The sequence below is a fragment of the Micromys minutus genome, assembly GCF_963924665.1.
Source record: "Micromys minutus genome assembly, chromosome: 7".
Lineage (NCBI taxonomy): Eukaryota > Metazoa > Chordata > Mammalia > Rodentia > Muridae > Micromys > Micromys minutus.
Genome location: NC_137976.1, coordinates 36,035,396 through 36,060,435, shown reverse-complemented (window position 1 = coordinate 36,060,435; position 25,040 = coordinate 36,035,396). Strand labels below are relative to the sequence as shown.

The window sequence follows — 25,040 nt, the reverse complement described above, 5'->3', positions numbered from 1 at the left end:
AATGAATAGCTCTTTTGAAGGAGAAATCCATTATATTAAAAAGTGTATTTATTATCCTACTAAAAAGATACTCACTGAATCTCATTGTTACTGAATATTGAACATTACCTTGGGAGCAGCAGCTGATCTTCTAAATGTACATTTTGTTAATGGCTTCTAAACTCAGTCAAAAAATCATCTGTGAGAAAATTAAGATGCAAACAATATTTTGTTGCTAAAACTTGAATAGTCAGTTGCTGAAGACATTTCTGAAACAAGTAATATGTTGCTAAGATATTAAAGTCATTTCTGCAGTAGCCATTGACTTTTTGTTTCTTCTTTTTTATTATGAGAGAGGAAAAAAAGATTTGGGAGGAAAAGTCACACAGCCCAATTTCAATGGAATATAGAATTAAACTTCATCAAATCTAGCTTTAGTTCCTTGTCTGAAAGATGGTCTGTGATCTGGGACATCTTAGTATGCATTAACGTTTTCTCAAAATCCTGCTCCTGCTCAAAGAGGCTTTAGCAGCTTGTGTTTGTCAGCAAAACTGACAACATCCTTATATTTACTTTGAGTGGTCACTGTAAATACATAGTGACATTCTCTTAACAACAGGATTTCTTATGGTATGTAAATTGTGTTAGTCATTGTTGATTTTGACCTAACTTGACTTCTCTTGGCTCCTTCGCTCCATCTTGTGACATCTTATGAGAAGAAGTGCTAAGAACCATGTTGTCTGCTGTGTTCCTTGAAAAGGAAGAACTGCCTCTGTAACTGTGTGTGGTTGCCCTGCATTGCTATAGGTCTATGTAAGAATGATGATTACATGTGCACTTGAGGTGGGAGAGTAATGCATTTGTCTTTTCGTTTTTGTTTGTTTGTTTTAAGGCGATGGATGTGGACACACTGTACTCGGTCCTGAGAGTGGAACCCTGACATCCATCAACTACCCACATACCTATCCTAACAGTACTGTGTGTGAATGGGAGATTCGAGTCAAGACGGGACAAAGGATTCGCATCAAATTCGGTGACTTCGACATCGAAGATTCTGATTATTGTCATCTTAATTACCTGAAAATCTTTAATGGAATTGGAGTCAGCAGAACGGAAATAGGTAGGGCATTAATGTATGTTATATATTGTTTCCTAATGCTTTGAAACTGAAGCCGTTTTTGTTACTTAATATTAACTAACTGGTACATAAAACATTGTAGACAATGTAGAAATCTCAAATTGAATCTTCTTTTGTGAAGAGGGGATTCTAGTCTGCCTGTTAGCACATATAATAGGTGCACATGCTCCTCTCCTGTAAGACAAGCTTGTTCACTTTGATGCAGGATGCCGCTGTACTGCTTCTAAGAAGGTAGAAGTAAATTCGCTTATGTTTATGTTTCTTTTGATCATTTTATTTATAGTCAGTGAATTCGGATATAATTCCTGCATGGTCAGGAGACATCATAACATGCTGATCATGGGTCTGGCATCCATGTTGTTCCAGGTCAAAGCCTAAGTCTACCATTAGCCTGCTGTGATCTGTTGGGAACCTCTGACTCCTGTTTTCTCGTTTGTACACCTGTGTGTAAAGAGCATGGAAAAGTGTGTGATTTGCATAGTCGGTGTAGAGTACATAATGATGACTGTATTTCTAGTGTAAGAGCTGTGGTCAGTTGCCTGGGAGACCTAAAAACACATGGTAGACCTGCTTTTACACGGTAGACCTGCTTTCCATCGGAAACCAAAAGGTTGTGATTGATGGTGTGGGACAAAAGCCTCAGTTATACAAGCTTTCCAGGAGCATCTTTGCCGCCAAGATCGAGCAGCTTTGGCTTAGAGGTCATTACTGTTCTCTCACAAGTCTGAAACCTCGAAAGGTTTGTGTGAACTAACATAAAGTAAGCACCACTCCACCTCTCTGAGTTTACTTAGAAGCATATATTGGCCTCAGCACGTAACATTTTTTCAGAATTATAGTGGGTACGTGGTGTCTCGTTCTATCCAGCTGTGAGGTCATTCTCCATCCCTAGCAGAGTCTTTGATCCTAACCCATCTCCTGCTGCTGATGGATACCCTCTGTGTTCCTCAGCTCTTGACTAGCCTTGTAGAGTGGCTCCTGCATCCCATCTCCATATGACACTGGGTAAGATTGTCAGAACTTACACCACCAGAGAGTGTGGACACCGTGGTCCTGTAGAACTAGTGGAAGGTGTGTGGACAGTGTTTCTGAGGGCTCTCAGGTGTAGGCAGGAGTGTTCTGTGAGTGCAACTGAAACAGCAATGAAAACATACACAAAAGATGGAAAATAAAGTATATATGCTCATAAGGACCAAGTTAAAAATAGGAGCGGTTCTCGAAACGAATGGTCTCATTTCATCCACATATTATAGCATGTGAGGAGGAACAGGAAGGAGGAGGAGGCGGAAAGTCATGTTTGGGTCCTGGTATTCTGATTGAGGATGACTAATTTTAAAAAGACATTTTTAAATTAAATTTTTGATTTTTTATTTTTTATTTGTTTTTAGTAAGGTCTTGATAGAAATAGATTTCCATCCCTTCACCCCTTACATTTCTTCCAACCCCTATCAAGTTCCCTACTCTCAAGTGAATAGCCTCTTCTTCTTCAGTTATGTGTGTATGTGTGTGCACATAAATACATGCGCATACAGCCTGAGTCCAGGGGAATTTTGTTTGTGTGTATATGACCTCAGGGCTGACCACTCTGCTTTGGACACCCAGTAAGAGGGATTCCTAAGAGATGTTCATTTTTCTTCTCCTAGCAGCCACTAGTTACCTGTTAGTTTCTGTCTGGGGTGAGACCCCTGAAAAATGTCTTCCCTTCCACATTAGAACACCCGTTAATTTGCCAAAGTCCTGGCCATGCTTTTGCGGCCTTCTCTAGGAGAAGCGGTTTCACTGTGTTCTTCCTGGCCTTCCAGCTGTTAGACCCTTTCTGTCCCTCTCCCACAATGCAGTCTGAACCACGAGAGCAGGAGCTGTGATATTCACTGGGACTGGACTCCTCATGACCTCTTCATGTCTGCATTGTGACCATTGTGGTTCTGTGTGATGGTATCCATTTTCTGTAAGAAGAGGCTTTGGAAAGGGCTGGAGGCCACACATCCTGTGGGTGTAAGGATACGGTTTAGAATGTGGCCAGGAACCGTGCTCGTCCGGGACTCAGCAGCCCTGGGACGCTGACTGGGTTTGCAGTACCAGGTATGGTGTCGCTCCTGTGCTGTGTGAGTGCTACCTGTTCCGTCTCTGCGTCTCTTGCCATGTGTGCAGTTGTGGTTCACTGGTGTTGCAGCAGGGTAGCACAATTTACTTGCTCTCATCCCTTGACAGGTTACATAGTATTTTCTGGAACCATGGGCACTACATCACAGAAAACAGGCTTTTAGGTCAGATCCAAGTTATCTTGAGCCCTAAGTTTGAGGCATAAGTTTGACATTGCTGTGTCTAACCAGCAGCCAGGAGCTCCTTGTGGGAGTCCTGCCCACCAGCCACTGCCCAGGTTTCAGTCTTCTCTACTTTTAAAGGCATGGAATGGAATCATACTTGGCCCTGCTGGCATGCGATAAGGGTTTAATGGTCTCAGCTACCTCTTACTTCCCATTCTTTCTGCTTTTTTCTCCCCTACCTCCACCCTTTGCGCCTTGTACAAAGCTGCAGGAAGGTCCAGTGGCTCCTGCTGAATCTCAGCCCGAGTGCCCCATTGTCTCATAGCACTGTCATAGCGTGCCTGCGCTTGTCCCCGTTTTACATTCTCATCGGCATGTCTCTGCACTGGGTGATAGAGGAAAGAAACGCATGGGGGCTTGAAGACTCCCATGTGGAGGTTCTGAGTTCTTTGTCTTTTCCATCTCACTGTTCCTTCAGAACAGAGGCAGGCCCAAATACACTTCATCCATTTTGGTATTGAAAACTAGGTTTGAGTTTTTTTAAGTGTTAATTTTATTTTCCCTAAGAAGTAGTGGTCTGGAATAATCAGCGAGCGGAAAGAAATAGAATGGTTTCTAGAGGAACAATGTTTTAAATCATGAAGTCATTAGGATGTGTTTAACTGACAAGGTATTGGTTTACTTTGCAGCTGGACAGTGGCCTTTTGTTCTCTTTATGTGCTGTTAGCAACATTGTTTTCTATAACTGACTCCTGAGCTGCTAAACTGTAAAGAAGTTTTTGGAATAACTCACTGTAGTACTACTATGAATAGAAACATTGATGGGCACGTGGTGTGTTTAATGATAGCATTTAAAATGACTTTCCAGATCCGAAGTCTATCCCCACTTACAAATACTGGATTAGAATAAGAAAAAAAGTCTTGACATATATATATATATATATATATATATATATATATATATATATATATATATATATATATATATTCTTTTTAATCCTTAATGGAAGGCACAAAATATTTTAGATTTATCTTGCTCAGATTTTACAGTTCATTATTTCTTTAAGAAATCTTTTGTACTTTTAATGAATAAAATTAGAAATCAGAATTGTTTTTAGTTCAGTCTGAATACAGACTTCATAAATTGATGTTCAACTATGCATAGAGCTGCATGTGCATGCATGCATAAGTACGTGTGTGTACATGTCTTAATATTTATTTAGCAGTATTTATTAAAAATGTTGAGTTCATACTGATATTTCAATCATTATCCAATATTTATTACATGATTCATTTCATTCTTTTCTGTGTTGTCTTAGTTAGGGCTTCCATTGCTGTGAACAGATACCATGACCAAGGCAGCTCTTACAAAGGAGCACATTTCATTGGGGCTGGCTTACAGGTTCACAGGTTCATTCCATTATTATCAAGGCTGGAAGCATGGCAACATCCAGGCAGGCATGGCACTGGAGAAGGAGCTGAGAGTTCTACATTTTATCCAGAAGGGAACCAGCTGAAGACTGTAATCTAGGCATCGAGAAGGAGAATCTCAAAGCCCATTCACACTGTGACACACTTCCTCCAGCAAGACCACATCTCCTAATAGTGCCAGTCCCTGCACCAAGCATATTCACACCACCACATGTGTGTATTCTAACTCACTTCTCTCCTAGTGAGATATCTAGCTAGTGAGTATTGCAGTGGCAAAGCAAAGATCTCATACTGTCTTAAAGTGAGGATGCTAGGTGTAGGTTGGCCATGCCTGCAGGAGACTGTTACTTAAAATTATTTCTTTTGGTTTACTTAGATTTACTCTAAGCATGTGTATTGTTCTACATGTGCGTTACACATTGAATATGTGCATCTGAGTTGAGGTCAAGGCTGTGTGGACAGAGGTTTAGGTTATTGAGTCTCCAGTTCATAGCTGAGGCCATGTGTGTTCACATGATCACTGAAGCATCAGGAACGACCTGATAATGCTCAGAAGTAAAACCGAGTAGGTCCAATTTCAGGACATTTTGAGGAATGTGCCGAGGGAAGGAACCCTGTACAAACACTGCTGACCGGTCTCTTATTTGTGGCTGTCACCCTGTCTGTAATGCCTCTTTCTAAAACTGTGTCATTATGGTTTTGTAAAGCAAATATGTGTTTTACAGAAATTGAATCTCTGTAAGTTTAGTTAAAATCTGTAGGGCTTTTCTTTTGTTTTGAGTCAGTTAAATAGTTATTTCTCTGCATTCAGTTTTTCCTCCATAATAATTTGATTTTTAACCTAAGTTTACCTGTTTCATTTTATTAATTTAGTGACGGGTTTGTATTATATTGTCATGTACATTACAAATATCGGCTTTATGAGAGTCATACTAAATACAGGCTTTTCTCTCATTTCTAGGCAAATACTGTGGTCTGGGATTACAAATGAATCAGTCAATTGAGTCCAAAGGAAGTGAAATCACAGTGCTGTTCATGAGTGGAATCCATGCTTCTGGACGAGGATTTTTGGCTTCATACTCAGTTATAGATAAACAAGGTAAACTTCATTTTATACTATAGTCCCACATTGTGTCATTTCTGACAAGAAGGGCATTGAGTAGAAGACAAAGACTGGGCATCTAATAATGCACAAGATACCAGAAAGATCCGGGTCTGTGAGGGTGTCCACACAGCGTCACCCCGCCCAGCATTACAAATGCACATTTGCATTTTCCACCATCTCATGGGCACATGCTGAGGGAGTCCTGGGTTGATGGGTGAAAAGAAAGGAACAGTTTATTTACTTCTTACATGCTTGACGTTTCTCGGTTTTAAATTATCGTTTTGGTTTCTACTTTCCCGGTCTTCTTACGATTCATCAATGGAGGATTCCTGAAAAATAAATGTCCTTTTTTATTATAAAAGGGGGTGTTTGTGTTAGGTATTGGATTCATAGGTTTTTGTTATTGTTCCCATGGTAATTTGATGTCCTGTTAAAGTTCCTTAAGTATTGATACTGGTTCTAACTAGGAATCTCTGGTATTTGGTAATCTCACTGAGTCAGCACATTGTAGACTTACAAATATTTATTTCCAATTAGAACTAGGCTCCTTAGGACCTTGATACTAACACTTCTCAAAGTGACAGTCTTGAGAACCCCATTTCCCAGTTGACATGTGAAGGCATGGATTTTTGTGTGTCCTTTCCCACTCATCATAGTTTAATTTGACTGAGTCAGTTGGCTAAAACATATTAGGCTGAATTTCCTACTACTTCTTGGGTGGCCTCTCACTCACATTTTTTTCTAGTAACTCCTTCACTTAGAAGCTGTTTGGCTTTGGTTAAGATCTCAGTTTGTTTCCATCCCAGAAATTGAACTGCCACCAAATTTCTTAAATACATAGAAGGATCACTGCTACTTGTCCCTAACTATGGAGTCATTTTGAAATTTAGAGAACAGAATAAAAGGTGTGAACAGTCTTCCTTCTGCAGCTACTTGGTTTCTCATAAACTCCCACAAAGACTTGCTAATATTATATATGTTTTATTGTTTATATTGTATTGTGTGTGTGTGTGTGTGTGTGTGTGTGTGTTGTATGTATAGAGTCAGTTTTGTGTGAGATAGGGTGACTTCACTATTTTGTATCAGAACACACACGAAGTTGTGTTCTCTTCATTTTGTGCTTTAGACTTGGTAGAGTGACCTGACCAGATTTGTGTGAGTTTGTGTTACTCTTCCAAGAATTAAAAGGTCATGTGATACAAACACTAGAGTAATGTCCATTTTTTAAAGACATTTTGGTCAGACTCACCTTCTAGAAGAACACACTTCAGGGAATTGGAAGTCATCGTCTTCGTCTTTAAGTTATAATGAGAAATTTTGCTGAAGGCAAGTTTCTCTTGAATGGCACCCAGACTGGTTAATGCCCATGTCATCCTGGGGCCTTTCCCTATAGCATCCCCTTTCACTTTTGTTTCTTGTTTTCAAAACATCATGGGGTGTTTTCCCCCTTCCCTGATATTTTTAATGATCAGTGAGCAGACTTCCCCACCCTCTTTTCCCCTTTTAGACCGATGAGAGAGTGACTTCTACTGTGGAAAAATGTTTCCTACTCAGTGGCAGGGAATCCGAAGAGCATATAAAGAGGCACTGCAAAGGCTTAGGAGAGTCCTCTGACTTACTTTTCCTTTCTGTGCTAAGAATGCCATAACCAAAGCAAGTCTCAGAAGACAAGGTTTATTTGGCTTTCCATTTCCAGAAGGACAAGGACAAGAAGAGTCCATGGTGGCAGACAGAGGCAGGCAGCTGGAAGAGGAAGCTGAGAACTTACAGCGCCCACCTCCCTGATAGAGAGTGGGGTTTATTTTAGCTCATAACTCCAAGTTGATGCAAGCATGAAATAGAGAGAAAAGTCAAAATAATTCTCAAAGCCAGCCTTCAGGGACATGCCTCCTCCACCAAGGCCGGACCCCTCAACTCTCCCTAAACATCTCCAACTGGAGAATAAGTATTGTGATGTCTGCGGCATCTCATTCAAATCTGCACAGCCCCTCTGCTGTGGATTGGCATAATCACATCGCATTCCAACTGGACTTTGTGGAAAGATGTGTGTGAGCCCTTGAGGTATCCTGAACTTATGAGCAAGCACTAGTAGAGGTTCCGCCACTGGTCTCAAAAAAAAAAAAAGGTCAAAGCTAGCCTCTCAGAGTTCATAACTCTCGGTCAGAGTTGATAATAAATGCAACAATTTGGAGCAGGAAAGACTGCTCAGTAGGTAAGAGGCCTTGTTATTCCTTCAGAGGTCCAGGTTCATCCCCAACCCTTATAAAGGCTCACAAATGCTACTAACCCCAGTTGCAGGTGACCTATCACTCTCTCATCTGACATGAGAGGGTCTCAGGCATACATGGGTGCACATACATACATGCAGTTTAAACATGTATAAAAAATCAATTAAAAACAGCATCCTTTTAGACTTGAAAAATAAAATGAATTCTATAAATGTGTGATTTAAATTTCTGCTTTTAAATCATGTCAACCCTGGCCAGTTTCTAAAAGAATTCTTTCTCAGAAGTGTTTCTAAACCTTCTGCTTCATAGCAGTGCGTTTACATTACACATTGGAAGTTTCAAATTCCTCAAGGCAGTGTTTTGTTTGTGTGTTTCATAACTGGCATGTAGGTAGGTGTGTACACACAGGATTGGAAAACTATAATCTAGACACATCTTAGAGAATATGGGGTCAAAATGTTAAATACTACATTATTTTGGGTCTTGCCAACCCAGCATTTTGGAGTAGAGAGCCTACTGCACTTTTATTTTTTGGAGGAAAATAGTAAATAGTTTAAAAATCACTTGTGATACAGAGTGGTCAGTGTAGATACACATTCTCTTCCGAGTGTGACCTCATGTGTGTTCATCTGTCGCCTACACCCTAGAGTTTGCTGACAGTGTACCTAAGACTTCTGAACAGCTGGGCCTGAAAACACCCCATTTGAGGGTCGAGGTTGCAGTATGTTGAAGTATTTTTAGAACCACCACCAATGTCATAAAGTTTTTCTGATTGTTACTTTCTTTAGCTACATATTTTTGTATATGTGCAAATTTTTCCCATTTCTTCGGTCTCACATAAGTGTGTAAAACCTTGTGCCACACAGGGTAGAATAGATATATTTGTTTTGTTGTACAGTTTTTGTTTCCGTTGCTGTTTAATTTTTCTTCTGTACGGAGTGTTCTAGCTTTTGAATCTAGGGTAAGAATTTTTCAGACCGTATTTGCCCTGCTGAGGCTGTAGGCTTTGTAATTGTTGTATCTGACAGACATTTTGAAACTTCGAATGTAGCAAATGACTCTTAGTGGAGTTTCTGTTTGTATTCCTGTCTCCAGATGTGGCCTTGTTTACAGGCAAATGGAAAGTGAACACGCACACAGTTGTTTGTAGATAATATAAACAGCATACTGGAAAATAACTATTTTAGTGTTAATTTAGACAACACACATATTGATGAGCAGTTTCACCAGGTTTGCAGAGAGGAAGACTTTGAAACAGAATTTAAAAGAGAATTAATCTGTTAAAATGGTGGGCCTGAAGAGGCGTTTCAGCCAGCGGGGTGAAGTTTGTGCCCAAGAAACATCCGAACAACCTGAAGTGTGCCATCCTGGTTCTGTTTTGTTTTTTCTTTGTTTTGGTTTGGATAGGGGAGGGGCAGGGTTTCCCTGTATAGTCCTGGCTGTCCTGGAACTCACTCTGTAGACCAGGCTGGCCTCAAACTTGTAGATCTGCCTGTCTCTGCTTCTAAGGTGCTAAGATGAAAGGCATGAACCAGCACTGCCTGGTGACTGTCCTGTTTCTAGTGCTTTCTGTATTGTTGGAGAGTTTGATACCTTAGAAATTATGTGAAAGAACCACATAGGAATTGTGCTGAATTAAGCCAAACAGTCACTAGTGACTAGTAACACTAGTTATTAGTGCCCTAGATACTGTGTAGGTGACAAGAAAAACATGCTGATTGTTGATGTGCCTCATGTAAATGGGAAGTTAAATGAAGAGGGATCTCATGTAATGATGTTTATGTGGTTTATGGTCTATCTGGCTATACTGTTAATTGCTTAGGCAGAAACTAGCCATTTCTTACATCATTGATAAGAAACCTTACTTTTAATCACAGAAATGTGCCCAATCCCCTATTAAAGAGATCTGCTGCCACAGGTATTGTAATTTGTCTAAGAGAAGCCTAATATTTAATCTCTACCTTTAAATATTGATCAAAGGAATCTGCCATATTCTACACCCTCCTGTCTCTGAACAAAGACATCTACATACCCTTAAGTAAAGTTACTAAAACAGTGTTGCTGTACCAGGGAAAACCCCCAGGTTGTGGGGAGTTTCTCTTAAGAAATTTTAGAGAAAATAAGAGTAGAGTTTGTAAGTATATATGCATTATCTTTTCTCATCTGTGAACAGTTCTTGTTGTTTTGTTACATTTAGGTTTTCTTCCTATAAAAAGAAATTATTAGAGTTGTACAAAATATTTCCTAACACATCTCTATGTATTATATAATATAGTGAGACTAATTTATATTGGTTTTATATTTTATATATTGGTTCTTGGTGCTTCTGGGATAAGAGAGAAACTAGTGTGTTGTTGTGTTAAATGACTTGCTGACATAAAAGAGTTAATATTTACAGTATTATATATGAGTCAACCTAAGATTTTAAATTATGTGCAAATAAATGTTCTCAGAGCAGTTAGGAAGTTCTCTATAGATTATAGTTAAATTTGTTTTTTAAACTTTATCAAAATTGTTGCAATATTGTGTGCAATGGTGGTAAATTTGAGTTACTGTAGAAAAAAAAGGATGGTCAGTACAAAAACACAAGTCAGACTGGCTTCAGAGTTAGAGGAAGGATGGACGGGCTTTGTGTAGGACTTAAGATTGCACACCTTCGACCCAGGGGCACAGGAAAGGAAAAGGAAGGACACAGTTCCCCAGCATTCAGCTTCAGCTCTTTGTGGGGGCCCTTTGAAAGCCAGTTCCAGAGAGATGCTGCTGAGATTCTCAGCAACTAGCAGCCAAAAAAAAAAAAAAAAAAAAGATTGCACCCCTCTGGGTTAGTCTATTGCTACAGCTAGTGTAGAGGTGCCTCTGGAGATGCTGGTTTCTCTGTGAGCTGCACAGAAGAGCAGAAGTGAAGTCTGCTGTTGTGGGAGGCCCTGATAGATGCTCTTTCCCAGATCACTGAAAAGCAATGCTGTCAAATAACGCGTGTGTGCGTTTAGTTTTGTACATATTGCGTATTTGACTAGTTATAGAAAGGCCCCATGTAGAAACTCTTAGCTAAGATGTGATTATTATTATATTCTGTCTGCACATCTAGTAGAACATTGATGTTCTGTTATTCCAGAATAACCAAGTGGATTCCACATCGAGATTTATTTTTGTACTATTAAATACTTTACACAGGAGCTGGTCTTTTAAGTTGTTCAGTCATTGTGGCTACAATCAAGTGTAGGATCTGTTCTTACCAGTTTGAGTTGTTCAGTCCAGAGATCTTACCACTACTTCTAAAATCCTTAGTCATCCACTATTCCGTGGGATATAGGAAAATCTGAAGACATGTCAGCAAAGTTACTCTCAGCATTTACCTCAGTTATGATAACAGATTCTTTCTGACCTTCTCTGGACTCTGCTTTCCTGTAGCAGTGTGATCTCATTAAGATGAAATTCCCATCTTATTCTGCCAAATGTCTTTACCTCCAGGATCCTGTAGGATTCAGCTGCCTATTGCTCTTTGGAAGTCGTGTCACTGTGGCTTCATAGGTACTGAGCATGCACCCTCAAGGGGCCCTGTAGATTTTTGTACCTGCTTTCAACTCCACATACCCCAAACTTCATCACCCAGTCAAAGTTTTAGTCAGATGTTGCCTTTGCAGTGAATTCCATACTGGACATAACTCTTAAAAGTTCCTGACTTCTCGCTGCTGTCGTTTATCTAAAGTGTGTATGTGTCACCATCAGCTCTACTCTGTGTACAGTTTTATAATATTTCCTCCTGCCCTCTCCCACTTGGAGGCAAACTTTCTATATGCACGTATATTTGTCGGATTGGTCATTTCACTGATAGCTGATCATATTTATATCCTGATGTTTGCTGGGGGGTAACTGTGAGTTGCCCATTGTGGCTTTTTACTGTGCCTTATGTTATCCAGCCATGCAAATGTGATATACAACAACTTTATAAAGATGGAATCCCTGTACAGTATGGCCGTCATGCTCGGAGTGTGTAATTTATTTTTCAGAGTTTTTAGGATGCTGTCATTCTCGCCACAACCTGAGAACATCTTAAAATGCCTTTCAGCATCTTAAAACAAAAAAAGCCCACAATTAGTCACAGTTGGTCTCCATTCATTACTTTAAACTCCCCCCACCCTTCATCACCACTCCTTCTTGTCTCTAGCTACACTCTTTCTGGATGCTTCATCAAGGATAGTGTGCGATCCTATGACTGGTGCCTTTGACTGCCTATTTGCCAAGATCTCGTGTCATAACCAGTACTGCATCGGTTTTGCAGCCAAACTATATTCTACTGACTAGATAGGCATTTGTCTTTTTAATGTTACATCTTAACACTTTTTGATATTGCTTCTAGATACTTAACAGATGTCTGGCTTGCAAGAACAATTTGATGTGCCAGTGTATGAGTTGCTTTCCTGTTGCTGTGATGAAACACTGTGACAGGCGCAACTTATAGAAAAAGAATATATTTGAGCTCATGATTCCAGAGAGCTGGAATTCATAGTGATGGGGACAGCTTGGTGCAGGAGCAGAGGGCTAAAAGCTCACATCTGAACCTCAGGCATGAAACGGGGATTAACCTGGAAGTGGGTGAGGCTTTTAGTCTCAAATCCATCGACAATGACTTACTTCCTCCAGGGAGGCTACACCACCCAAATCTTCCCCAAACTGTCACCACCTGGAAACCAGGTATTCAAATGCCAGAGACTATGGACAGGGGACTTTCTCACTCAATCCGTGTCACCAGTTTTCTCCTTGATAGTATCCTTTGAAGCATGGAAGTTTATTGTTATTACTTCAGATTATCTGAGTTTGATTGTTGTGGTTCTCATCGTATTTAAGAAATCAATTCTTAATCCAAAGTCAAGATTTATTCCTACATTGTTTGAAAGGTCTGCAGTATTAGTTTTTAAATTTAGGTCACTTTGAGTTAATATTTGTATATGTGAGATAGGTAACTAGTTGGATTTTTTTTGTTTGTTTGTTTTGTTTTGTTTTTTGGGGGGGTTGGTTTTTTGAGAATGAATATGTCATTATAATGGATGTCATGTTGTCCTAGCATTATTTAAAAAAAAAAACTGTCACACCAACATTCTATTTCATTATATTATCCAAAATCCATTGTCAAAAATTTACTTGACTATAAATCTGAAGGTTTAACTCTAGACTCTTCTGGTTTAATTCTAATCCAACTCATCACAATAGCTTTTTATTCATTGTGGTCAGAAGCCTCTAATGCAGATAGATTCTGTTTAACTATATTCACTTTGCCCAGGCTGTGTTATTCATTGAGAACTTGATAATCACAGTTTTCTGGAAAGCTAGTTTCTTGGGAAAAGCTTTCAGGAAAGGCATATAACTTCTTAAATCCTTAATTTGGTGGTTTTTATTTGCCTTCTTGGAGCTATAAATGTCAGAGTTTGTACTCATGGTTTTCCTTTCCTGTCTTCAGTCTTCTTGGCACTCTGAGTTGTCCACTTTGGATTCTTATTTTCTTCTTCAGGAGCTCTTTGGAGCCCCAGTGGAATTTGAGAGCCAGGTAATTATTTGCATATTAGCATGACTTGGTGTGTGGCTTAAGCCCTGCATGGACTTAGTGCTCAAGCACCATTGTGCGTGGGGTCTGAAGGTAATTGAGGCAGCTGGCAGCTAGAATGCCTTATTGGAACACACAGGTACTCATGGCAGGCTTTTAATTTTAGAAGCTAAGCTTCTGATCATAGAGGGTTGAAGCTACATTGCTAGATCAGGAGAACAGAAAATGATTATCATTGACGCTGTGCAAAGGTGGATAGGCAAACCCATTCCATTGGTTTACTCTTCCTAGTAAACTAACTAGGTAGCAGTGGACCCCTGTGGATAATTCCTGAAACACAGATTTAACTTAATCATTCAACTAATAGTGGTGCATTCATATTGATCTCTACAAGTTGCTCTCAAAATACTGCTTTCCTATCTGTTTAACACCACACTCAGGGTCTTTTAAGACATACTTCAGTTGAGTAGTGAGCATAATTTTTTTCAGAGTAACAAAGTGAAATGATGGATTATCCTGGGCTTGCTGCAGAGACTGTTAAGGCAACATTTATGTACTAGCAGTGTGGTAGCAGGCATCTCAGCTTGGGTTTTACTGCTGTGACAGAACACCTTGACCAAAATCAAGTTGAGGAGGAAAGGGTTTATTCAGTCTCATAGCTTGTAGTCCATCATCCAGGAAGTCGGGGTGGTAGCTCAAGGCAGGGGCAGAAGAAGGGGCCATGAAGAAACATTGCTCGCTGGCTTGCTAATCGTTGCTTGCTCATTACAGACCCAGGGACAATCGATCGAATACCCCTCATACCTCCCACAGTGGGCAGGCGCTCTCTCGACAGTCATTAACCCAGGCGGGACCCCTTCCACTTGCCTGTGGGCCAGTTTTTTCAATTAAGATTTTTCTCTTCCCAGACAGTGCTAGGTTTGTGTCAAGTTGGCAAAACCAACCAACACAGAATGCTTGTAATACAGTCTGCCATTGCCTTCCAGTCAGTCTCCTTCCAGGTTTTCACCCTTGGGTCTGGTAAATGAGTACATGTAGCCAAACAAGCCAACAAGCAGAAACGTTTGTTCTTCCAGATAGTCCGTGATAGATGTTCATTGAAAGTCCCGTGTGCACTGCACACTGTAATTCAGAAAAGGGAAAACACAGCTCCATTCTTTGTCTAAGAACAAGATGTTACAATTTAATGTTACCTCTAACTTTATGAATCTATCAGCAAATTAATCTTTTCATAATGCATGTTATGTTGGTTAAATCAAATAGAATTTTCCATGTAAAGGGCTAGCTCTTTTGAGGAAATGACAGTCAATTTGTGGTCTTAGTGAGTAGTCAGTTAGGCTGGGGGTGGGGGGACAACAATAGAAAAGCTTTACAGAAGAGTGTGTGCCCAGGGATGCAGGAGACTGTGTGCCCAGGGATGCAGGAGAGTGTGTGCCTGGGGATGCAGGAGACTGTGTGCTCAGGGATGCAGGAGAGTGTGTGTCCGGGGATGCAGGAGAGTGTGTGCCTGGGGATGCAGGAGAGTGTGTGTCCAGGGATGCAGGAGAGTGTGTGCCCAGGGATGCAGGAGACTGTGTGTCCGGGGATGCAGGAGAGTGTGTGCCCGGGGATGGAGAAGACTGTGTGCCCAGGGATGCAGGAGAGTGTGTGTCCGGGGATGGAGAAGACTGTGTGCCCAGGGATGCAGGAGACTGTGTGCCCAGGGATGCAGGAGACTGTGTGCCCAGGGATGCAGGAGACTGTGTGCCCAGGGATGCAGGAGACTGTGTGCCCAGGGATGCAGGAGACTGTGTGCCCAGGGATGCAGGAGAGTGTGTGCCCAGGGATGCAGGAGAGTGTGTGTCCGGGGATGCAGGAGACTGTGTGCCCAGGGATGCAGGAGAGTGTGTGCCCAGGGATGCAGGAGAGTGTGTGTCCGGGGATGGTGAAGACTGTGTGCCCAGGGATGCAGGAGAGTGTGTGTCCGGGGATGCAGGAGAGAGTCAGGTGGCCAGGAGCTGAAGTGAAGATGAGGTTGACAGTGAAGTAAGGTCAACCTTGTATCATGCTATGGGCCGCAGTCTGGGCTGTGTATTCTATCCTAACAGAAGGAAGACACTCAATGTTTAAGTAAAAGCTACTTTTTTATGTGCCTTGGATTGGGTCTTTAATTAGAGGTATGTTAGCTTTTATTCAAATTAATTGTTGAATTTATAGTTTCCTTAGAGCACTGAAACTTGAATGTGCTTAGTGATTGCACGGGGCATTACTTACAACAGAAGGCTCATTGTTTTTAGAGTTCCCAGGAGATGCTGATGCTGCTGGTTCTGCCTGTGGACATTGGAGTTAAAGCTGGAGCTGCAGGATTAATTTACCTCTTTTTGTCATTGTTTGTTTCTGCTTATAAACAGCATAGGTCATTTTAGTCATAATAATTGGTAAATATTTTTCTCTCTGACTTGAGGGTTGTATTTTATAGAAACCACTGAAGAATATATAAACTCTTCTTCTCTGTGGCTACATATGATCTCTGACTTCAGGGGGTGATATAGTAAAAAGCCATATTAAGGAAACAGCAACAGAAATGAAGATACATCAAATGAGAAAAACTGTTTAACAAAAGTTTGTAAAATTATAGGTAGTTATACTTTGAAATTTAGATGAATACAATTTGAAATTACTTTACAGTACTTTTTAAGTAAGATTAATAAGTTCTTTATTAAAATATTTTCTCTTTACATTTTTTTCTAGATTTAATCACTTGTTTGGATACTGTATCTAATTTTTTGGAACCTGAGTTCAGGTATGAACTTGTGTGTGTGTGTGTGTATGTGAGAGAGAGAGAGAGAGAGAGAGAGAGCACCTCTTCGTTCTCGTTCTTTTATACTGCATGGTAGTGTGTAAAGTGTGATAAATACATCATCATTGGTTAAAACTCCAGTCAAACAGTACTTACTTAAAGCCATCCAGTTGCCATGTTTAAATCCCATTCATGCCGAGGGATTATGTCTCTAAAACAGAAGCATAATTTTTATTTTGTTTATTGTATTTATGGAGATGTGTATAAGACAGGGTCTCACGTGTAGCCTAAGTTGACCTAGAACTCAAGGTCCTCCTGCCTCTGTGGCCCGAGTGCTGTGGTTCTTGGTAAATGCTACTCTGATGATAGAAGGGCTGTGGCAAGACTGCTCCTAAAGTAGAGAAACTATTCTTTCCAAATTTTATCTTAATGATATTTTTATCCTTTAAAAGTCTCATACATTTGTGAAACATATATTGATAACTCCCTAGTGCCTCCCAACTTCATGGCCTCATGCATGAGTGGCCATCACTGAGGCACAAGCAGTATGTCAGTGGCCAAACCCTCAGGGTGAGTAACTTCCTCTCAGCCATCACCAACTGCTCTTCAGATAGGGCTTGGGGCTTATAGTCCTTTTTTTCTTTTTTCATAGGTAGGTAGGTAGGCAGACAGACAGACACACACACACACAGAGAGAGAGGGAGAGAGAGAGAGAGAGAGAGAGAGAGAGAGAGAGAGAGAGAGAGAGAGAGAGAGAGGGCTATAAGAGCATTCCTAGTGTTCTTACTCAGCGCCTCTCAGCAATATCTCTGCTTTATGTCCTTGTCTTGTGCTTGGACAAGAATTGACTTCTTGATTTCCCATTTCTTACCTCTTATATTTGGGAGTTAGTGTCAAGACAGGCTTTCTCTGTGTAGTGCTGGCTGTCTTGAACTCACTTTGTACACCAGGCTGGCCCCAAACTCAAAAATCCACCTGCCTCTACCTCCCAAGTGCTGGCATTAAAGACATATTCCACCATGCTCAGCCCCATTGCTAGTCTTTGTTGACTTTCTTCTGTTAGTCATGCTCCTGGCATTTGATTTTCTAAAATGCAACTCTGGGTTTCCTGCTTAAAACTATTTGAAACTCTTTACTTAAAAAAATAAAATAAAAAGAGCCGTGCATATTCCCCAGCCCAGTCTCCAGTGTCTGACAAGTAACCCTCAGGTCTACCCTGCAGTCTGGTCTGGATACAGTGTTTAAGCTGCTCCCAGGACAATGTGCATAGGCTTACGTTATCCCTCACTGCTTAGCAGAACACTCTCATCCTTTCGGTGCCCTTTCATAATTTCTGCCATGATGGTACTCCTCTAAAGAACGTGTCAAGGATGGTTCCCAGGGCTAGGGAGACTCCAGGTCAAGAGAGCTGTGCAGTCTCCCAGACCTTACATAAAAAGCCACGCGTGGCAGCACACTTCTGTCATCCTGGAGAGGAAGATGCAGGAGGATCCCAGGAGTTCAGGGCCAGCCAGCCTAGCCTAGTTGATGAGTTTGTTCTTCTGTTTATTTATTATGCATACAGTGCATTTGTACCTGCTAGAAGAGGGCACCAGATCTCATTGTAGATGCTCATGAGCCACCATGTGGCTGCTGGGAATTGAACTTAGGACCTGGAGAAGAGCAGTCAGTGCTCTTAACCTCTGAGCCATCTCTCCAGCCCTGAGTTTGAATTCTAGGTTCAGGGCGAGAACCTGTCTCCAAAAAAGTAAAGTAGAGGAATACTGAGGAACACACCTGGCATTGACTTCATCCTCAACACACAAATGAACATGCATTCATGCACACACAGATGCGTGCACATAGAAGATTGTCATGTCTGTGGAAAACATGCTACCTTCAGTGTTGTTCAGTGTGGTCTGGTAGAAGGGTCAGCTGGGCTCTCTGGTCTCTCACTGTCATCACCAGGCGCATGCACATCCACACCCTTTCGGGAGCTTCCATTCACGGCTCTTTCTTTCCTAGAAGCCAGAACAACCTCTAAAAGACTCCTTATCAGGGTGCGCCTGTAAGCCGTGCTGATCCTTTATTGGCTTCCTATTTTTATCTAGAAGTATATCCCGAAGTCTATCCCCTACTACAAAGCCCACAAAGCTTCTTCGAGCTCTGGATCCTGTTCCTCTAGCCTTCCTGTCTTCACTGCACTTTCTGAGGAACTCAGCAGACCCTCTGTCTGGAGCCATGATCTTCCTAGCTTCTAGTGTGCATATCCCATCACTGACTTACCTCAGTGATGCCCACTAACTCAAATAAGCTGTGTCAAGCTGCGGGTCAGAGAAGCCCAGCTTTGTGACTCACGTGCACAGTTCCTTTACTTTCCTTGTCTGTAAAATGGGAGCAATCATAATAAAAGTACCTCCCATGTGGGATTCTTGTGTGGATTACCTGAAACACGTTGGTTTCTGCCCTGTACATAGCATGTTTGCTAAATGTGTTTTGTTAAACAGTAATACTTCCATTTATTTCAAAATCTCCTCCAACCTAGATACCTGGGTGAATGCTGGCTAAATGTTTTCTTCCGCCACTTGAATATGGACTTAGGTGACAGGGCTGAGTTTAATTAGCATTCATACGTCACAGACGTCATCAGATAGCAGGGTGGACATTCATAAAAACCTGTGAGACATGGTGACTGGGTCTGACAGTAGGAAGATGTCTGCTGCTCATGGTGAAGTAAAACTGGGAACTGTAGATTTTCGAGGATATGTATTGTCAGCATGGTCAATATGTGTGTGGGAAAGGTCTATGTGAGCTCTCTAACGAGTCACGGCTCCATGTCTTGCTCATGCTGTGCTCTGTGTGCTGAATGGAAGCATGAAGTATATGTGGTCCCTCTTTGGCATGTTTTCCTGCAGAAAATGAGCATTCTGTAATCTTTCACTTGTTTTCATTCTAGTAAGTACTGCCCAGCTGGCTGTCTGCTGCCTTTTGCTGAAATATCTGGAACAATTCCTCATGGATATAGAGATGTAAGTTGAATGCAGACGGGCTTCACTACTATGGATACTGTTATTTTAAACCCTTAGGATGCCACCTGAATGTCCCAAGATGAATATGTATTGTGTGTCTGTCTTTTCATATATGCTTGATATCTTTATAGTAATCTGCTATAAATGTGTTTCGTTATAATAACCTGTTTCTGAGACCTGGTAATTTCTTGAGAAAAAGTATCTTGCTTATGAATAATCAATCAGGAGAAAGACTCATTTTCCTTTTTTTTTGTTTGTTGTGTGCTTTTTCAAGTCTTCACCATTGTGTATGGCTGGAATCCACGCAGGAGTAGTGTCAAACGTGCTGGGGGGCCAAATCAGCATTGTGATTAGCAAAGGCACCCCGTATTATGAAAGTTCTTTGGCCAACAACGTCACTTCCGTGGTGTAAGTGCAAATACTCTTTGTCGTAAGCATGCTGGTTTCTTTTAGATAATTATCTGCACATCCTCTCATTCTTCTCTGTGTCCCACCCTTTAGAGTTGGGAGCATGTGCCATTTTCTTTCACATGTAAAAAAGTATATATTTTTCAATGTTGTAAGTAAACCAGAAGTGACTTCAAGTTGACAGTAGTAGGTTGTGTACCAATAGTGTACCATCTTATATAAAATATTTAATCATTTGCTGATTTCATATCTATCTGGAAATATGGGATGTCCTGGAACTGGGCCCCACAGATATCAAGGCAACTCTGTATATGTGTGGGTTTCTGGTGGAATCCAAGATGGGTGTGGTGATGTGTGTCTGCAGTTCCGAGGCTTAGGCCATAGAAGCAAGAGGACGGAAAGTCCATAGTCAAGCTGAGCTGTTTAGTGATTACAAGGCCAGGGAAGGCTATGAGAGAGACCCTGTCTCAAACAAAATAAAATAAAATACTTTGCATCCTCTTGTTTCTGTATGAACATCGTGTTAAGGGCAGGAGATAACTGAACGCCCTCCAGGTCTCCTGGAGTCTGACGTGTTCTTAGTTCCTCTGACAGGCAAGTTCGCCTCTTGTCTGGTTCTTCCACCTCCTCAGCTTACTCCAAGACAGGCTGACTTTCTCCAAGGGAAATGCAGTCTCTTTTCTGTAGTCAGCTCTGTTGTGTCTCCTAGGAAACTTGTGTCTCACTTCATCCTCTGAAAATACATCTCTTCATGAGCTTTCACAGTAGTAGTAAAAAATAAAATAAAATAAAATAAAACTATGGACCTATTTCATGAAAAAGAAGAAAATAAGCCTTAAAGGTTCCATGGACATTTGTACAGTTGTGCATGAACCTAGATGATAGACTTGCAGAAAAGTTCTTCGTGGTAATTTCACAGGTTGTTTTACTTAGAAGTGCTTTTTGGTGGTGGTGATTTTTTGTTTGTTTAATGCGTACCATTGTCTGATTTGTATGCATGGGATCTTAGCCCTTTAGACAATAGGAGAAATTAAAGTTTCACTGTGATGAGTATGGGAAACATGTTAATTGAGTATCACATGGGGCCCTTTCTCTCTTTCAGGGGCTACTTATCTGCGAGTCTGTTTACATTTAAGACAAGTGGTAAGCCTTCCGTGGACTTGACCCATCTTCTTTGCATTATAGCACCACCAGGCACCTAGTGACTGCTGAATTGTTTATTCTTTCTCATTTGCTTTTGAGAACATGAGTAAAATAGAGCCCTAATTATGTAAAGAACAGAGAGAACAGGAAGTTGAAGTTCACTACTCACCAGGAGTTATGAGCAAGTACATGATCTCTTTGAGAGTTTGATTGAACTTACCTGATGAAAGAATTCATTGCACTTGTCTGAAGCTTGAAGTTAGACAGGGAAGGCTTACAGAGAATAAAGCAAAACTTATAGAAGTCCAGGGAGAAGTTGCCTTCTAGCCGGCCAGAACCCCCAGAGACAGGGTACTTTATTGCCATACACTAACAGGTAATGCTTGTAAATAGGTCTAGTCCATGATCCTCAAATCTGTGGCTTCCATTCCTATAAATTGGAAAGATTCAGTGAAATCTTGTTTTTGTGCTATGTAGATTTTTTTTCCATGTTGTTTTCCCCCAAGCAGTATGGTGTTACAACTGTGTATGTATATCACATAGATATTTTCATTGGCATCGTAAGTATCCCAGAGATGACTTAGTATTGGCAAATAGCATGTTGCATGCCAGTGCTGTCCCAGTTTATGTCAAAGATTTGAGCCTTTGTAGGTTTTAGTATCCCCCAGGGAGTATGGGATGTCCTGGAGGTGGAACCCCACAGACAACAAGGGACAACTGCATGTCTGTAGGTTTCTGGTGGGACACAAAGGCAAAGGCCCAAGAAGCAGTTACTTAGTTGTTCAATCAGAAGTGTGCAGGACACACAGTTTTAGAGATTTCAAACTCACCTCTAGGAAGCAAATTGATTTTCCTCTCTATGCAGGTTGTTATGGGACTCTAGGGATGGAGTCTGGTGTGATTGCCGATCCCCAGATAACAGCATCATCTGTACTGGAATGGACTGACCACATGGGGCAGGAGAACAGCTGGAAACCGGAGAAGGCCCGGCTGAGAAAACCTGGGCCTCCCTGGGCTGCCTTTGCCACAGATGAGCATCAGTGGCTGCAAATAGACCTTAATAAGGAGAAGAAGATAACAGGTTAAAACACGGCACTGCTAGCACTGATTTTATTTGGAAACCCCATGGCAGCTAAAATTTTTGGAAATTAGGTCACTGAAAATTATATAGCTTCAGTTTTCTTCGTGGGAATTAATGTTGCTGGTGATACTTTTTAAATTTTTGCCAAAAGGGTAATTTGTATTTAAATTTTTAATAATTCCAGTTTAATATATCTTTTTAAGGTAGAGTTTTAGTAAAGTGATCTTTAAGACTTTAAAATCTTACAAAAATGTATAGTTAAGGGGAATGTACTTTAAATGCTACAAATAACTCATATTCTACATGTTTTGAGTATAAATTTAGCTTAGGTAAACTTAGCCATGATTGGGATGATTAAAATTGGTTTAGATACATTTGATAAAGGTTTGATTTTTGCCTACCAGTTGTCACACTAAATGTTCATTCCCAGGAAATCATTCTTGGTAATTGAAATGCATCTTCTAACAGTGTGAATATGGTCTGCAAAAGTACAACAGTTCTTTCCTTGTGTGTGCCCACAGTTCTCTGTCCCCAAAGGAGCAAAGCCAGGGGCTTAGTAACGATTGAAATGAAAACTGTCCACACAAATGGGAACACGCCATAGACAGAAATGCTTGCAGGGCAAATGAAGCTTAGGTGTGTGTATCTGACTTTGGGCGTCTGAACCCGTGCACTAATGAGTAGAACTCTGTTCTGCAGGCATCGTAACCACTGGATCTACCATGGTGGAGCACAGTTACTATGTGTCTGCCTACAGGGTTCTGTACAGTGACGATGGGCAGAAATGGACTGTGTACAGAGAACCTGGTGTGGATCAGGACAAGGTAGTGATCCCGTGATGCTAACTGGATGTTATCTCACTCTGCTCTCTTCTGGTTATTGTAGGTACTGCCTGTCACTGTCTTCATCATAGTCTGCGTAGGCTTAGAAAATTGTCAGCAAGTCTAAATCTTTGTGATTGTATAATTAGTGCTGATTAGAATTGTTACCGAATTATTACCTAAGTATCTTGGCTGCTAAAGTAAGAACTTCGGAATAGTTACTACATTCAGTTTCTTTATAATGTCTGCCAAATGTTGGAGCCTTGACTTTGTTCTTGGATTTTAACTATTAGCAAGAAGAAGGAGAGGCAGAGTAAAAGCTGAAGACACTAAAGATAGAAAGGCCATTGTAAGATCACCTGACAGGTTTCTGTGCTGGGAAAAATCCTTTTCCTATGTGCAGACGTCGCATCATTTCCAGTGACACAACATTGTGGAGACACTGGAACTGGACAAGCAGGGAGAGTGTTGGAAGTGTGTCACGTGGGTGTTTGTCCCTTCCTGCTTGGCCCTTGAGAGAATCTTAAAGTGTATGAGCCTCTGTCCCCAGGGAAGAGGGGTGCTGTGTGGAGTGGGAGCTGACGGCTTTCTCTCAGTGAGCCATACACTGCTTTCCTTCAGAGATGTTCCCAGCCCACCTCTTATTTCATAATCTACTCAAGCGACTGCACGGCGACCCTGCTGCTCTTCTTGTTCTCTCATTAAAATCTTTTCTCCTCGCCATGAAGTCCCGTGGAGCTGTTTGGACTGTTTTGGTTTGGTTTAGTTTTTGTGGGGTTTTTTTTTTTTTTTTTTTTTTTTGGTTTGGTTTGGTTTATCTGTCCTTCCATTGTTTTATTTTTCTGCTGTGCCCAGTCTTTTAATCTCATCTGATGCATTTGTAACTTCACTTTATTTTTGCCTTGGATTTTAAATTTTTCTTTCTTATATTTTTTCATACATATATGAATGTGGACAATGTAACTCCTTTAGTGTGTTCAACCAGTACCTTTACCAAACACATACCTCAGTGCCAGCCATTATGCCACCGATAGCTTCTGGGTGTCTTTATTATCATCATTAATCACATATATATAGCTTTATTCTGGGATGCAATTAAGCTTCCAGGAAAATATTTGTACGTCTCACTAGGCCGGAATGATCAGCTTTGGGTTCTAACGTGCCAGTCACCATTGAGACAACATCCCATAATTATGAAATTTACTTGTGGTGTGTGCTGGTGATGTACAGTGTTTTGAAGCCTGTGTCATAAGCTTGTTTTACCCGTCACAGGGTTCTTTTCCTGACTCTGAGTTGCTTCTGGCTGAGGACTTAGGGGAATTCCCTTACAGAGCCCAGTAGCCTCTCTGTAGTCCATCCATCCCTGCTGTCACTCGTTCTGATCCTTTCCAGTCCTTCCTCCACTAAACTCTACCCCAGAAATCCTAGGTGTTCATTGACCTCGTGGTCTCTGGCTCTCTGTGCTGCAGCAGATGGTCCAGACTAGCAGGTTCTCTAGAGTGCGTGATACTCTTGCCCTGTGACCTGGAAATTCACCAGTCAGAGCTTGCCTTGTCTGGGTCCCTGCTCTGTGGTCCTGGCCCTCTGCTGCCTGTCGCCCAATGTCTTGAGATCTACTGTGTCATGCACTTTCCCAGTTCTTTGGTTGTTTATGGCTGAGGTCCAGCTTCTCGAACTCAAGCTGCTGACAGAAGGGAGTCTCCGAACTGAATGAAATCACACATCTCTTCACACTTAAATCTGTCCATCTGTTCACTTCTCGGGTAACTTGTATTTGTTTTGACAAGTCTTCTACTTCTGCACATACACACAGAGCCTAAGTTTGATATTATTTCCAGAAAGCATATTCAGTATCATAAACTTTCATAATTTATTGCTTTCTAATATTACACTCTCTTTGTATTTAGGGGCGAATGAAAGAAACTGTATGTACTTTTATCTTGTTTTTTTTTTTAAGGATGTCTCACAAACCTCTGTGTGGACTAGACTTTCAGTAAATGTTGGCAGATGGACTATAGCATTTTGCTAGGGTCCCATTCTAGTGTGGACTGTGTAGTTGGGGATGACCTTGGACTTGTGATTCTGAAGTTGACTTAATTACACATATGCT

The 25,040-nt window shown here is 41.1% G+C and overlaps 1 protein-coding gene across 2 annotated transcripts in view; it reads left to right on the top strand.

The window, feature by feature from the left end:
• Positions 1–25,040, top strand: part of DCBLD2 (discoidin, CUB and LCCL domain containing 2) — a 53,164-nt gene that overhangs the window by 14,276 nt on the left and 13,848 nt on the right. For both annotated transcript variants that reach the window (XM_080918712.1, XM_080918711.1), the window contains exons 2-9: positions 872–1,099; positions 5,777–5,914; positions 16,421–16,472; positions 19,405–19,477; positions 19,752–19,885; positions 20,988–21,028; positions 21,894–22,109; positions 22,809–22,933. In XM_080918712.1, the coding sequence (XP_080774838.1) occupies positions 872–1,099; positions 5,777–5,914; positions 16,421–16,472; positions 19,405–19,477; positions 19,752–19,885; positions 20,988–21,028; positions 21,894–22,109; positions 22,809–22,933 (1,007 nt within the window). The remainder of the gene's footprint in view (positions 1–871; positions 1,100–5,776; positions 5,915–16,420; positions 16,473–19,404; positions 19,478–19,751; positions 19,886–20,987; positions 21,029–21,893; positions 22,110–22,808; positions 22,934–25,040) is intronic.